The 13141-nt window shown below is 45.0% G+C and overlaps 1 protein-coding gene across 1 annotated transcript in view; it reads right to left on the bottom strand.

Annotated features, from left to right (window-relative positions):
• LOC124016542 ((E3-independent) E2 ubiquitin-conjugating enzyme UBE2O-like) overlaps positions 1–12912 on the bottom strand; it is a 50915-nt gene extending 38003 nt beyond the window's left edge. Inside the window, 1 exon segment of the mRNA XM_046332129.1 lies at positions 12412–12912. Coding sequence (XP_046188085.1) covers positions 12412–12813 — 402 coding nt within the window. The 5' untranslated portion in view covers positions 12814–12912.
• Between the last annotated feature and the right edge of the window lie 229 nt (positions 12913–13141).

Genomic DNA, 13141 nt, shown 5'->3' on the forward strand with positions numbered 1-13141 from the left:
ACAGTCCCCTGTGTGTGTTTAGTGATTCTAACTCTGCCATGGAGAAGAGGGGTCGGGGCAGCCTGCGGATGCAGCAACTGTCTCGCTGTGTAGGAACAACGAGGCTAAAATCAATACATACTCAACCAAATATGACGGAAGCAACCATGTGAAGTACTAAGATACTACATTACAATATAAACACACAAGCGCACGGCTTCCAGAAAGCATATTCTACCATGGCTATTTTATAGCTATCAAAACAATGCAGTTTAGCTTAGTTATCATTCATTATTCATGGTACGCTTGTAACAGTTGCAGTTCCACTCCCAGAAATAGTCAGAGGGAGAGGGCAGGATGAGAGGGAGATGGCAGAGGAAGGGTATACAGTCCCTGATCTCATATAGAAGCCCAGAGAAAGAACGGCATGAATATCCTCCCTCTCCCTTCTCTAATCTTCTCTTTTTCCCCCCCTTCTCCCCTGGCCCACCAAAGGAAGCTATTTCCTAGAGATGTCACAACTGACTGTCATCTGTTGCCTGCCTGTTCACTGCTCAATGAGCTGATCTGTGCCTCGTCGCATCCTGCACAAATCACTGCTCCTCCTGTGGCCATGGAACACACACACAGTATCCCATTTGTATGCATAATCAGATTGCACAAATCCCAATTCCTCAAATCCCAATTGCTCATGTGCATACATAAAACTCACACATTACATGGCCTATGTGCAATACATAGACTATGGGAAACTACTAACAAAGAAGACACACACAGGTTTTCCCCTTGTCCCAACAATGATCCTAAAGCTAGAAATATCCAGAGGGGAAAATGCTGAAAATATCCTTAGTCTGCGTGAGTCATATGTTGGACGACTGCCTGGTCGACACGATGGCGTTGTTCAGGAATTCAATGGAAACACCTGTGTGTATTGGAAAGCAACCCTGGTATTGGAGTCTTTTGTTCAGGCACCAGTAACTGTCCAATAACAATGGCTGTTAGTCAGCGGCACAGCGTCAAGCGGCAGCCTGGAAACCAGCAGGCTGTTCTGTAAAGGTGCCGCTAAAGGGGGGGGTGCTTGCTCATACACACTAGTGCAAACACACTAACAAAGCGGACATTTCTCTGAAGGGGCGAGCGAAGCGGTCAGGCTAAAGGCTAACAAAGCGGACATTTCTCTGAAGGGGCGAGCGAAGCGGTCAGGCTAAAGGCTAACAAAGCGGTCAGGCTAAAGGCTAACAAAGCGGACATTTCTCTGAAGGGGAGAGCGAAGCGGTCAGGCTAAAGGCTAACAAAGCGGACATTTCTCTGAAGGGGCGAGCGAAGCGGTCAGGCTAAAGGCTAACAACGCAGATCTGTTCCTTTGTCTCGTCTCAAGGATGGAGTGATTTTGTCTGGTGATAGATCAGCGTTTCCTAAACTAGGGGTTGAGACCATGGGGTGGCGAGAGAAACTCTAATAATAACCACAATAATTTGCCGCTTGGTTCATAGAACCTAGTAACCTCCAATATACACTCAATGTGGTCGTGAGTGTTTCTTCCTACAAAACGCCTGACCTTCTGCGCTTTCCAATGTCTTTGATGCATTTCAGTATTTCAAACCATACTTCCTTCCGTTTAAAAATACAGTCAGGGTGATTTGTAATCGACTGCCATAGCCCTAAATAAAATAAAAAAGTTTACTGGCTGTTGATGACATCACCTTATTGTTTTACATGGTGTGGTTGCAAATTTTTTTACATCTCAAAATGGGGTGACGGGCAAAAAAAAAAACACAGGTTTGGGAACCCCTGTGATGCACAATGGAAAAGGCTGGGGCTCTGGCAAGTAGCCACTGCTTTCAGGTCTCATCTCAGGGACGTAGAGTGTGCCGGTCTAATATAGACAATTGACTCTGATGACTGACAGACGACCTTGGCTGGCTGCAAGTCCCCCAATCACAAAGCACCTGACAACTGATGCGTCCTCTCCTTCAGTGTCGAACTAAGCCTGCAACTGTGCTGACGGTGATTGAGCAACAAGTCCCTTTACATGCTGAACAAACCCACGCAATATTAGGTATACCAATGAATATAGACTTTATCTATTGTATTAGTGACTATGTTTGTTATTCCATGTGTAACTGTGTTGTTTGTGTCTTCAATGCTTTGCTTTATCTTGGTCAGGTCGCAGTTGTAAATGAGAACTTGTTCTCAACTGGCCTACCCGGGTTAAATAAAGGTGAAATATATATATATATATATTTTTAAAGGTACTATTTAATAAAGCTGCCAGTTGAGGACTTGTAAGGTGTCCGTTTCTCAAACTAGGCACTCGAATGCAAAAGGGTTTTCTAATTAACCTTTTAAAATGATAAACTTGGATTAGCTAGCACAACATGCCATTGGAACACAGGAGTGATGGTTGCTGATAATGGGCCTCTGTACTCCTATGTAGATATTCCATTAAAAAAATATTCTGCCGTTTCCAGCTACAATAGTCATTTACAACATTAACAATGTCTACACTGTATTTCTGATCAATTTGATGTCATTTTAAAACAGAAAAAAAATGCTTTTCTTTCAAAAACAAGGACATTTCGAGGTGAACCCAAACTATTGAACGGTAGTGTATATGGTCATTTTTAAATATACAGGGTGAAGTTTGCTTTTTCTACCTGCAATGCTCGATCAGCGGGAGGAAAATAAAACGTTTAGACCATTTGGACCAGGGCTGCTCAACCCACTTCCTGGAGATCTACCGTCCTGTGGGTTTCCTGGGGATCTACTGTCTTGTAGGTTGTCCAACCCTCTTCCTGGAGATCTACCGTCCTGTGGGTTTTCAGTCCAACCCTCTTCCTGGAGATCTACTGTCTTGCAGGTTCAGTCCAACCCTCTTCCTGGGGATCTACTGTCTTGTAGGTTCAGTCCAACCCTCTTCCTGGGGATCTACTGTCTTGCAGGTTCAGTCCAACCCTCTTCCTGGGGATCTACTGTCTTGTAGGTTCAGTCCAACCCTCTTCCTGGGGATCTACTGTCTTGCAGGTTCAGTCCAACCCTCTTCCTGGGGATCTACTGTCTTGCAGGTTCAGTCCAACCCTCTTCCTGGGGATCTACTGTCTTGCAGGTTCAGTCCAACCCTCTTCCTGGGGATCTACTGTCCTGTGGGTTCAGTCCAACCCTCTTCCTGGGGATCTACTGTCTTATAGGTTCAGTCCAACCCTCTTCCTGGGGATCTACTGTCTTGCAGGTTCAGTCCAACCCTCTTCCTGGGGATCTACTGTCTTGTAGGTTCAGTCCAACCCTCTTCCTGGGGATCTACTGTCCTGTGGGTTTTCAGTCCAATCCTAATTTAACACACCTGATTCTACTAATTAGCTGCTCAACAAGACCTTAACTAGCTGAATCATGTATGCTAAATTAGGGTTAGGACAGAGACAGATCTCATTTTCCATCAATGTAACTTTTGCAACAAATGTTAGTGCATCGAATCATATCGCATTGAACGTTTCTCAAATCAAACCGAATCATGTCAAACTAAAATGTTTCGTTCATGTTTGACATCGGTCAAATTGTCTCGAAAGGGAAAGATGCACATTCCTAGTGCAACAGTATTGGTTTTGTCTTCCTGGGCTCATTAACACGAGTCACACTCTCCAGGTGGGGTGCAGGAGGAAGGATCGAGGAGGAAAAGGAGAGAGACTGCAGCCTTGGGCCACGCCTGTTCTCCATTCACATTGAACATGTTGACACTTAACAATGATAAAGATCAAATATTTATCTCACACTAGATTCTCTCTCACTCACTCACTCACACACACACACACACACCTCCATCTCCAGCAGACCAGCCATGTCTGGCAGCGCTGGAGGTCCATAGATCCAGACAGTGGGAACCACAAAGCTCCTTTACACATGTTCTCCTGGGGGAGAGGAGAACCAGGTGGTGTTAAGAGAACTGACAGTCCGGTATAAAACCACTATATACTTCTGGAACAACTGATGGGAGCTGAGGAAAGGTCAGTAGCGAGAGAGTGTAACTGACAGAGTGAAAATAGTGGCAGGGCAATAGGACACAGGGAGACCGTCAGACGGATAAGGGGAGGTGGACGGAGAGGAGGGGTGGAAAGAGAGCGGGAGGGAAGAGCAAGGCAGAGGGAAAAAAAACAACAGTGAAAGAAAGCCAGACACAGAACCAGCCCGTCTCCCCCACTGTGAGGTGTCAATACTGCAGAGGGAGAAAGGCTGTGGCCAGCCGGCCTTTCTCCGCAAGTCCTCAGTGGACACATCTACCACACACAGAGAAGCGGAGAGGGCGAGCGAGGCAGAGAGAGAATTAACTACAGAACAAAATACAAACCCTGCAACCCCAAAAAAAGCCTGTGGATTTGATGGGATCCTCAAATATACAGACCACAAATTCCAATTAACTTTACTTCATCATTCTCAGCACAGGCATATTCCTCAATATTTGGAACCAAGGACTGATCACCACAATCCACAACAGTGGAGACAAATTTGACCCCAATAACTACCTTGGGAAAATCCTCTGCATTATAACTGACAGCAGACTTGCACATTTCCTCAGTGAAAACAATGTATTGAGCAAATGTCAATTTGGCTTTTTATCAAATTAGCGTACAACAGACCGCGTCCCGTATTCACCCTGCAAACCCTAATTGACAAAAAACGAAAACAAAGGCAAAGTCTTCTCATGCTTTGTTGATTTAAAAAAAGCTTGCCTCAATTTGGCATGAGGGCTTGATATACAAATTGATGGAAAGTGGTGTTGGGGGAAAACATACAACATTATAAAATCCATGTACACAAACAACAAGCACGGGATTAAAATTGGCAAGAAAACATTTGCTTCCACAGGGAAACAGCTTAAGCCCCACCCTCAACATATAAATGAATTGGCGAGGGCACTAGAACAGTACGCAGTACCCTGCCTCACCCTCCTAGAATCAGAAGTCAAATGTCTACTGTTTGCTGATGATCTGGTGCTTCTGCAGCACCTAGATCTTCTACACAGATTGTCAGACCTGGGCCCCGAAAGTAAATCTCAGTGAGACACCGTTGCCCTACAGCACACAAACTACACCTTGGCCTAAACATCAGCGCCACAAGTAACTTCCACAAAGCTGTGAACGATCTGAGACAAGGCAAGAGGGGCCTTCTATGCCATCAAAAGGAACATAAAATTCAATATGCCAATTATGATTGACTAAAAATACTTGAATCAGTTATAGAACCCATTGCCCTTTATTGTTGTGAGGTCTGGGATCCGCTCACCAAAAAAGCATTCAGAAAATGGGGACAAACACCAAATTGAGGCTCTGCATGCAGATTCCTGCTCAAATATCCTAGGAACTGTTGTGAGTGTAATGTTTACGGTTCCTTTTTTATTGTTTATTTCACTTTTATTTATAATCTATTTCACTTGCTTCGGCAAACATTTTCCCCATGCCAATAAAGCCCTTAGACAGAGAGCGCGAGAGAAACAGAGAGAGTGTATCAGATACATCATCTCAGGAGGGGTGTGGTTGACAACAACCCTTCCACATTACATCACTGCTCTGCAATCTCCAGAACAGACAGAACTCCACAGGGACAGGGAGGAGGGGAAGAGAGGGATGAGGGGAAGAGAAGGATAGGAGGAGGGAGGAGGATAGCTTATCATTTCACATCTTTGTAGTGAGTTACCAAAGCTATTCTCTCGAGCCCTAGGCTATAGGGAAGGATGGATCCAAGATGACTTAGCTGCTTCTCTCCTCTCACCTCCACCTGCTGTCACACCTCTTCACCTTCCAGACCTGTCACTATCAATCTGCTGATGATCCCTTGTTCTGGCTGCTTGTGAATGTGTGACATGTGTGTGTCCATTCTACGCTAAGGCCCTGGCACCTGCTTAACATTACTCAAGCTCATACACTCCCTTCTTACACTGAGGCTACTTGGCAGTGTGTCCCGGATTACTTCATTAATAGTCAACCACGGGCCTGCAGTTTAGCCTATTCTCTGAGAGCCACAGGACTAGGACCAGGTTGCTAAGTAGCAAAGAGGCTAGTAACCAAAAAGCTACATAGCGTTTATTGCGTCAAAACACACGTCTTGACGACATGTCAATTACCATGTGAGGAGAATGGCATAACATCACGGTGGTGTCCGTCGTTTAGTCTTAACTGTAAGTCAATTAGGATCATCCGTCGTCTAAATACAGACACCCTAATTTTGTGATCGTTTAAGCCTCCTCAGTAGGGAATGGCTAACCACTAATGGCAATTATTCAAGCGCCATACTAATGAGTTGGCTGGATAATTAATAACGACAAGATGGCTGATGTCTCAATATGATTGGAGAAGGCTAAGGTGTTATCAGCACATGTGGAGTGACTCAAAGGATTACAAGGCATCAACTGTATAGGCCAGAGGCTTCCCAAACTCAGTCCAGCACCCCTGGTTTCACCTTTTGTTTTTTTGCTTCAGCACTACACAGCTGATTCAAATGATCAAAGCTTGATGAGTTGGTTATATGAATCAGCTGTGTAGTGCTAGGGCAAAAACCTAAACTGCACCCATCACAGAGATGGATCCTTCCAACCTCCCCATACATCACTAGCAGACAGGCCAGCCCAATAAAGCTGGCAAATGAGACGGGGGGTGGATGACGGGGCAAAAAGGTGACAAATAGGACCAAGGCTTAATGTATGACATGTTCTCCAGAGGGGACAGAGCGGGAGAGCAGAGGTCAGAAAAACAAAGCATGAGCCTTGTGCTGCTTTACGAGCCTCTAAAGAGCACACCTCTAATGCCTTTTCAGCTAGTCGTGTGGTGATACCTAATGTATATCCAACCACATTCCAGTGCCCAACACAGGCCGTTATCGACGGAATACTCACTCATTACCCCGGATAAACCAGAGTCATAAACAATACGGGTGAATGCTAATACTCAGAATTTTCGCCTAGCATAGATTAGCAATACCTGTAAACAGCATCCTGAAAGGACCGCACTACCTTCCGGACAACAAAAGGAGACCAAATACTCCCAAGTCGGTATGTAAATAGAGATATCGGCCTATTCAGCAAACTAAGGGGTTAGGCCTATAACTGCAACTGCTTGCAACAAGAAAACAAAAACCTCTAAAAATAGACCCTGGTAAAATAAGACATTTAAAAAAAATGTTTTTTTTAAAGAACCAAATGGGACAGAAGGGTCACTTAAGGACAAAAAGCTCTTCATTAGCATAGCAACCATCTGCCCAGAGCTAGCCCATCTCTCCCTCGTGTCCCCTCATTCTCTTCCCCTTACTCTCTCCATCCCTCTTTCTCCCCTTACTCTCTCCATCCCTCTTTCTCCCCTTACTCTCTCCATCCCTCTTTCTCCCCTTACTCTCTCCATCCCTCTTTCTCCCCTTACTCTCTCCATCCCTCTTTCTCCCCTTACTCTCTCCATCCCTCTTTCTCCCCTTACTCTCTCCATCCCTCTTTCTCTCCTCTCTTCTCTCGCGCTCTCTCTCTCTCTCTCTGCAGTAGAGTCGGCAGCAGTAGGCCCCGGCTGCACCCACCGTCATTAGCAGCATCACGCCACACTCCACCCCTCCTCCACCCCCAGGGCCTAGGCGTCACGGTCACCTCAGACCCCTCTGTCTGACAGCTCCGTCTCCGAGCACAGCCTTGAATAAGGGATAAGAGGGAGGGGAGGGAAACCATCGCCCCAACCTCAGTACCACACCCTGCGTTCCACTGTCAGCTACCTGCTGCAGTCATAGCCTTGGAAAGCCTATCAAAAGAAAGTTAGGGAGGGCTAGACAGTGTACTGCAGCAATGGGGCTGAGTTAGCTAGTGTTCTAGCAATGCCGCTGTGTGCTCACCGTCGCCGTACTGAACTGTAGGCAGCCACGGGCTTCCACAGCATGAACCCTGTCAAAGACCTTCAATAGACGCCTTAGCCTCATTGAGAGACAATGTCCTTCGTAGTAAAGAGATGCACTATTTTCAGTCATAGCGTCCTTGCTAGGCTAGCGATGTAATGGTTGCTATTCAGGAGGCACCTCCAGTTAGTGGTTATTCCATTTAACCAATATGAACAGCTTTTCACACAGGTCTTAAAGAAGACGGCAAGCTTGAAACATGGGGTTCTTTGTACAGTTTCTAATATGACTAGCCCACCATTGTGAGAGTGCAAAGCACCTTCCTATCCAATCAAGTTTAAAACAGGTAGCTATAGATTCTATTCAACGGAGCCTCATTAAAACCATTTCATTTTTCATTCTTGAAGAAAGCAAATTTGAAACATTGGGTAGTAGTCCACCTCTGATGGAACTAGCAAAGCAACGCACCTTCCTTTTCAATCATGTTGGATGGAGAGATCACTAGAGGAAAATGATTGCCCGCTCAAACAAAGACATCAGAGAGCGGCGGTGTCCTTGACCTACATATTTTATTTTTGATATTTTTTTTTTTATTATGAACTTTTATTTAACTAGGCAAGTGAGTTATGAACAAATTCTTATTTACAATGACGGTCTACCTCGGCCAAACCCAGATGACGCTGGGCCAATTGTGCGCCGCCCTACGGGACTCCCAATCACGGCCGGATGTGATACCTCACATCCATTATTTCTTATGAGGCTCAACGCAATGTGCCAAGCTTTACACATATCCCTCATAGTCTTAAGAGTCTGGCGGTGAATGAAATATGCAAAGCATGTTCTTGACCGGCTTGGATAATGAGGTTCTGGGAAGTGATTGAAACAGCGCCACGCCAGTGGCAGATCCGAGACCAATCATACCATAATCTCCTTTTGGAGATGTAATTAAGATTTCATCGGGAAAACGTGGCATAGCTTATTACAGTGCAGATATAAATAGTGTCAGTCTGCCATTGAGGCAGCGGCGTGCATCTATATAAAAGTTTCCACAGGGAAACTTGATGAAGAGTAATAAGTTTACATCTGAAGAAGAAGAAGAAAACTACAGAGGTGACAGTGGGAAATGCAAGCTTTGCACCCCACAGGGAACGCTTCTTTTTCTATTGCGCTTTCTCCGAGTACATTTGTGAGGAACTGAATATGAGACGGAATTAGTTCTACTTTACCTCACGGACACATGCGTCACGTTGAGACAACAAGTCACAAGCCGGAGGCCTATCTACTTGCATGTCGAGACTATGTTGTTCGCCTTCTCTGTCTTGAAGTAAATATCGGTCATACGAATCCTGAATGAACTCCTCATTGGTAAAAACCTTTGAGGAATAACAACTGCAGGAGCAGTGAGGGAGACAAAGAGGCTGGTGAATCTGGTAGCCAGGCTTCCCTAATAGGAAAGCCTTGTAAAGTCAATGGCAGAAAGTAGCTACAAAAGGGTTGGAAACCAGTGACGCCTTACAACAAGTCAAACCAATCCCTTGCTTGGGCGGAGCTGAATAAGGTGCCCCACTAAATGAGTTTGTGCCGTAGGAGCGACAGTGGTCGGGAATAGGGGATTAAAATCCCATCAAAATATGTTGATGTGTGCCGTGTGTGTGGTTACTTTCAATTTCAATAAATCGGAGACCGTCGGCAACACTTGATACACTAAACTTTTACCATAGCCTGTAAGTAGACACGTCATAGCATATTTCTTATGTATTGATCTAGCAGAGGAATGGTAGTGCCTTCAACGACTCGATTTTATGTATAGAGCACATCTTTGGCAAAACAGAATTCTGTTCGTCCTCTAGGTTCTCTTATATTTCCTGCAATGTTACAAACTGGCATACACAACAACTCCGCGAAATGTTTTCCGACCAGGTAGGACACAGTGACTAACATAACGCAGCACCCCTTCCACGAGCACATGGGGAGAGGTTCTTGAAATGTAAAATCCACTAAAACATTTGCACACCATTCTAGCCAATTCTTCAGACCTCCAAAAGGTTGGTGTGACATGATTTGGATGCATGGCTATGCAAAACTAGGGTTAAGGTACTGACTTTTCGTACCCCAGTGTCCCCGGAAGTGTGTGAAAATGGGTATTAAAGCAGAGGAAGGTAAGAAATAAAAGCAGTCAGGACAGACTTCCTTGGAAATATGCTATTTTTTTGCATATTGTGGCCTGGTCATGAATTATAAATGTGAATCTTTGAGTTGCTCAAGAGAATATGTGACTGAAGAAACACCGTCTGAGCAGTAGGTAGACAGAGGATGCACACTGACAACAATGATGAGGGAAAACAAAATCGATACAGTTCCATATATCGGGATATTATTTGACAATAGATCATATTGTATTGACTATATAATTTTTGCACTAGTTCGGTGCATCTGCGTCAAAACTCCAGTCATTTCCCATCTCCTTTTTAAAATAGGTAGCATATGTTTTCAGCACCTTTATTTCCATGACTGATCAAAACTAGTTCTCATGGCACTCTTGTCCCGCTGCAGTAGACATATACTGAGCAATATGTTTGGAACAATGAATCGCAATACATATATCGGCACCCAAGTATCGCGATATCGTATCGTGAGGTCACTGGCAATTCCCAGCCCTAACGGACAGCCAAACAGACGCACACACACAGGGAGGAAGAATACACACACAGATCAGGCTGGACAAACACACAAACTGATAAGGACAAAAACACACACGGAGGGCAATGTTTGAGGCCTAAAACAAGACTGCCATTCAAAGTCACACAGAGCCGAGTCACCCTTGTGTGTGTAGGTAAACATCCCTGACCCATAGTTATCCCCACAGATACATGACTAGACCTTTGTCCTGACTTCCAGACCCTGAATCCATTGCTAGAACTTTACACATTTACTCCAGAGGACAAAGCAGCACGGCCTGCCTGCACTGTTCACCGTGAGTATCTTCTGGGCCCAACCCCATCCCAGCTCCACTCCCTCAGTGTGACCCTTTTCCATAAGGCCCTGGAATGAGCTCCCTGTTACTGCAGTACTGAATCCCATTATGTCAATACGGCAATAGCTCTCTCTTTTCCGTTTGTAATGATACTGGCTCGACAAAGCTTTTATGCATGGGCTTTGAGCGCTTGGATACTCTGCTTTGGGCAACCTTTCTTTTGAATTAATATTGTGAATAGATTGGACCCTATTTAACTTGATTGTTGTGATGGCATAGGTTCTTTCCCTATGTAATATAGCGATAGCCTCAACCTGCTTCCGAAGTTTGGTAACTACTGTGAAATGCATTCATAGGCAAGGTTAAATACCATTTACAGCTTTGTATCGATGTATTATTGTTAATAATAAATTAAAACGTCAGCAAAACCTATCCACTTTAAAATGTCAGTCATGCAGGATGTTATCCACTTTAAAACTGCCTTTGGCCAATGGAACACTAACATTACACCATCAGTATCATTGATTAAACTGACTCCTCGTGTAGTGGAGGGTTTAGCATAGAATCAAAGATTTGTATAACTAACCCAAGATGGAAACAGGCTGTGGTCCTATGGGAGCAAATTAATAATAGTGGGCAGAACAAGCAAGGAGGTGGGCAGAGCCCATATTGACGCATTCTAGCATGTATTTGCATTTTAGAGAAGGCCTACGCGTGTGCAATAACTCAATTCGCCCTCCTAAACAACCGCTTCTTATGGGGACAGAAAACTGCATTGAGATCAAATATGCTTCATCAATGACAAAATTAGCAGAAAGTCGCCCAGAATCCATCTCCTACTGCCGGCAATTGGGATTCCGCTCATCACATTTGGTGGGGAGTGGATACGTCAACCAGATGCTTCAGGTTTATAGATCCGGTAAAACGTCTGGGTCATTGTTCTATCAGTGATATCATTTTAGCAATCTCCTATGACGATGGGTCATGGCTAGCTTGAGCTGTCAGTGTCAGCATCAGCCAGAGACCACCTTACATGATTCAGTTAAAGTCCTTTATCTCATTGTTTAAGCAGCAGTTTTAGCAAGTGTTCCCTCTCCTACAAAAGTTGTCAATGATTCATTTACTAAACCTGAGACGCAAACTAGCTAGTTAATTGATCAGCAACGTGCGTTTCATTAGCTAGCAAGGTAGCCTAACCTGCCAGTTAGCTAAACTGGTTCGTGGAGAATGTTGGTTATAACTAAATAAATGACTAGCACACTAGTTAGTAGTTTAACTAATAAGCAATAATAATAGCCAAACATAATAGCCAAACATGCTATGTCACACCCAGTTGAACAGCACATTTCAAGACATGTGGGCAATATGCTGAAGCTAGGAATAGTAATTGCAACAAACAAGTACACAAGCGCGCCTAAAACGTTCGCAATGATGGTTATAGCGTGCTGAACCGGTGGCGGTGTACCGTTACTAATTAATTGAACCAGCTGTCAATAACGGGAAAGCACACGTTGTGCTGGGAGCTAGCTTAGCTCACTAAATGTTACCTCCCAACGTTGAAAACATAGTGTGTGGCTAGTTAGCTAACGTTAGCAGACAATTACCTTTGTTTCCCGTATGTCTTGTTTCCCTCCTTCTGGGTACCACTGCACCCGGACAAAACCCCTTCCCAGAGGTGCCAGGCTGTCCACAACACTGCTATCGGTGTCCGAGTTACAGGGGATACAGCCACCTCCACCACCACCGCCTCTACCCCCGCCTCTACCTCCGCCATCTTCGAGGTCCGAATCTGAATCAAACTCCTCCTCGCCTTGTATCATTCTGACTAGGCCGAACCGGACCAAGTCGCGATACCGACCCGACACCAAATCGTGGGAGAAAAGAAGCCGCTGGGAGCCGCCTGCAGAAGGAGAGAGCGCCATGGATGGAGGCTCCGAACCCGGGCTTACAGCCGGAGAAAGAGCTGCGTCTGTTGCTATTGCGTCCGATGCCACCGGTTCCGCCATCGCTGCAGTTGTCAGGGAATAATACGAGAAAGGGGGAGAGATGGTGGAGAAGAAAAAAAGAGAAACCTGTAACCAGGGAAGTGCACGTGTTTACGTCGGTAGGGCGCGCGCTGCGTAAATGCACTCGGTGAAGAGTCGAGGGTCTGCCAGATTGAAAAGGTGTTTTTTTCCACCGGCCTTGACTCTGAATAAATGAGTCTGAGACAGCAGACAGTTATATCACATCGTTATTATAGCACATCTTTCTTGATATTCTAGTCACACGGACAGGTGTTGCTTCCTCCACGATGACACAAATGAATGATGTAATGTGGCCAATTTCGTAGGA

Source organism: Oncorhynchus gorbuscha, linkage group LG26 (assembly GCF_021184085.1).
Source record: "Oncorhynchus gorbuscha isolate QuinsamMale2020 ecotype Even-year linkage group LG26, OgorEven_v1.0, whole genome shotgun sequence".
Classification (NCBI taxonomy): domain Eukaryota; kingdom Metazoa; phylum Chordata; class Actinopteri; order Salmoniformes; family Salmonidae; genus Oncorhynchus; species Oncorhynchus gorbuscha.